Source organism: Trichechus manatus, unplaced genomic scaffold (assembly GCF_000243295.1).
Source record: "Trichechus manatus latirostris isolate Lorelei unplaced genomic scaffold, TriManLat1.0 scaffold00004, whole genome shotgun sequence".
In the NCBI taxonomy this organism is placed as follows: domain Eukaryota; kingdom Metazoa; phylum Chordata; class Mammalia; order Sirenia; family Trichechidae; genus Trichechus; species Trichechus manatus.
In genome coordinates, this window is record NW_004443940.1 from 25,690,778 (window position 1) to 25,692,336 (window position 1,559).

At 39.4% G+C, this 1,559-nt stretch overlaps 1 protein-coding gene across 1 annotated transcript in view; it reads left to right on the top strand.

Annotated features, from left to right (window-relative positions):
• Positions 1 to 1,532, top strand: part of UXS1 (UDP-glucuronate decarboxylase 1) — a 111,293-nt gene extending 109,761 nt beyond the window's left edge. Inside the window, exon 14 of the mRNA XM_012555736.2 lies at positions 255 to 1,532. Coding sequence (XP_012411190.1) covers positions 255 to 386 — 132 coding nt within the window. The 3' untranslated portion in view covers positions 387 to 1,532. The remainder of the gene's footprint in view (positions 1 to 254) is intronic.
• The last annotated feature ends 27 nt before the right edge of the window (positions 1,533 to 1,559 follow it).

Consider the following 1,559-nt stretch of genomic DNA (forward strand, 5'->3'; position numbering starts at 1 on the left):
CTATAGGACAGAGTAGAACTGCCCCGTAGGGTTTCCAAGGAGCGGCTGGTGGATTTGAACTGCAGACATTTTGGTTAGTGGCCAAGTTCTTAAGTCCTGTGCCACCAGGGGTTCGTATTTACAACACATATTTTTGAGGGACACAGTTCAATCTCTAACAGTTTCCTTCTGTAGTGAAGCTCCAAGGACAGTCTATTAGAAGGACCTTCTGCTACTGTGACCTTGTCTCTCATTCTCCCATTCTCTTTAAACAGGTCCCACTGGAAGAAGGTTTAAATAAAGCGATTCACTACTTCCGCAAAGAACTTGAGTACCAGGCAAATAATCAGTACATCCCCAAACCCAAACCTGCAAGAATAAAAAAAGGAAGGACACGCCATACCTGAACACCTCAGTTCCTGGGACAGGAGACTCCCTGATTACACTTGATGGGATGTATTTTTGTTTGTTTTCCTTTTTATTTTTTTTGAAGAAAGACTTAAACAGGTGTCATGAAGAACAAACTGGAATTTCATTCTGAAGCTTGCTTTAAAGAAATGGATGTGCCTAAAAACTCCCCTCAAAAAACTGCAGATTTTGCCTTGCACTTTTTAAAATCTCTCTTTTTATGTAAAATAGGGTAGATGCATCTTTGCGTATTTTCAAGTTTTTTATCTTGCTGTGAGAGCATATGTTGTGACTGTCGCTGACAGTTTTATTTACTGGTTTCTTTGTGAAGCTGAAAAAGAACATTAAATGGGATGAAAAATGCCAATTTATTTATAAAAGTGGGTACTTATAAATGAGACATTATACTATGCATAAAGACAAGAAAAGCTTGCAGTGTGGTCAGGTGGGTAGCGCCGGCATTTACCGTTCAAGCTGACAAAAGAATTCTGTTTGAAAGCTTTATGTTTCTTTCAATTCAGAATGTTTCCAAGGTCTAGTTTTTAGTTGCACACTTGACTTTGAAATAGTTCTGTTGGTTATCACAGTTAAGGACATTTGGAATCACTACTGTGTCGTGCTGTGTGTTTTGGGGGAAAAATAAACATATTCTTGGTTAACAGTGGTTGAATATGCTATTTTAATAAAATATTGAAACTTACTGGTTATGGACGATTAGTTTTTAAAGGCTGGTTTTCTGCTTTGCTTGGTGCATTGTTGGGTTGCTGAGAAAAATACTGGAGAATTTAGTTTAAAAGAAAGTTCTGGAAGCATCCAAAACAAAAAAAGGAAACCCTGCTGCCCTCAAGTCAATTCTAACTCATAGCAACCCTATAGGACAGAGTAGAACCGCCCTCTAGAGTTTCCAAGGAGCAGCTGGTAGATTGGAACTGCCAAACTTTTGGTTAGCAGCTGAGCTCTTAACCACTGTGCCACGAAAGCATTCAGCTTTATAAAATAGGCAATTTGATGTGTGGCACTTTAAAGCTTTTACGTGTGACTCTGGCCAGATCTGTGCATATAATATTCACTGCTGTGTGGAGGAGTTTTCAGATCTTCAGGGTTAGAAACATGTCGGGTCCTTCCCTGGCAGCAAAGACCAGATGGCGAACAGGAAGTGTCATTTGCCTTAT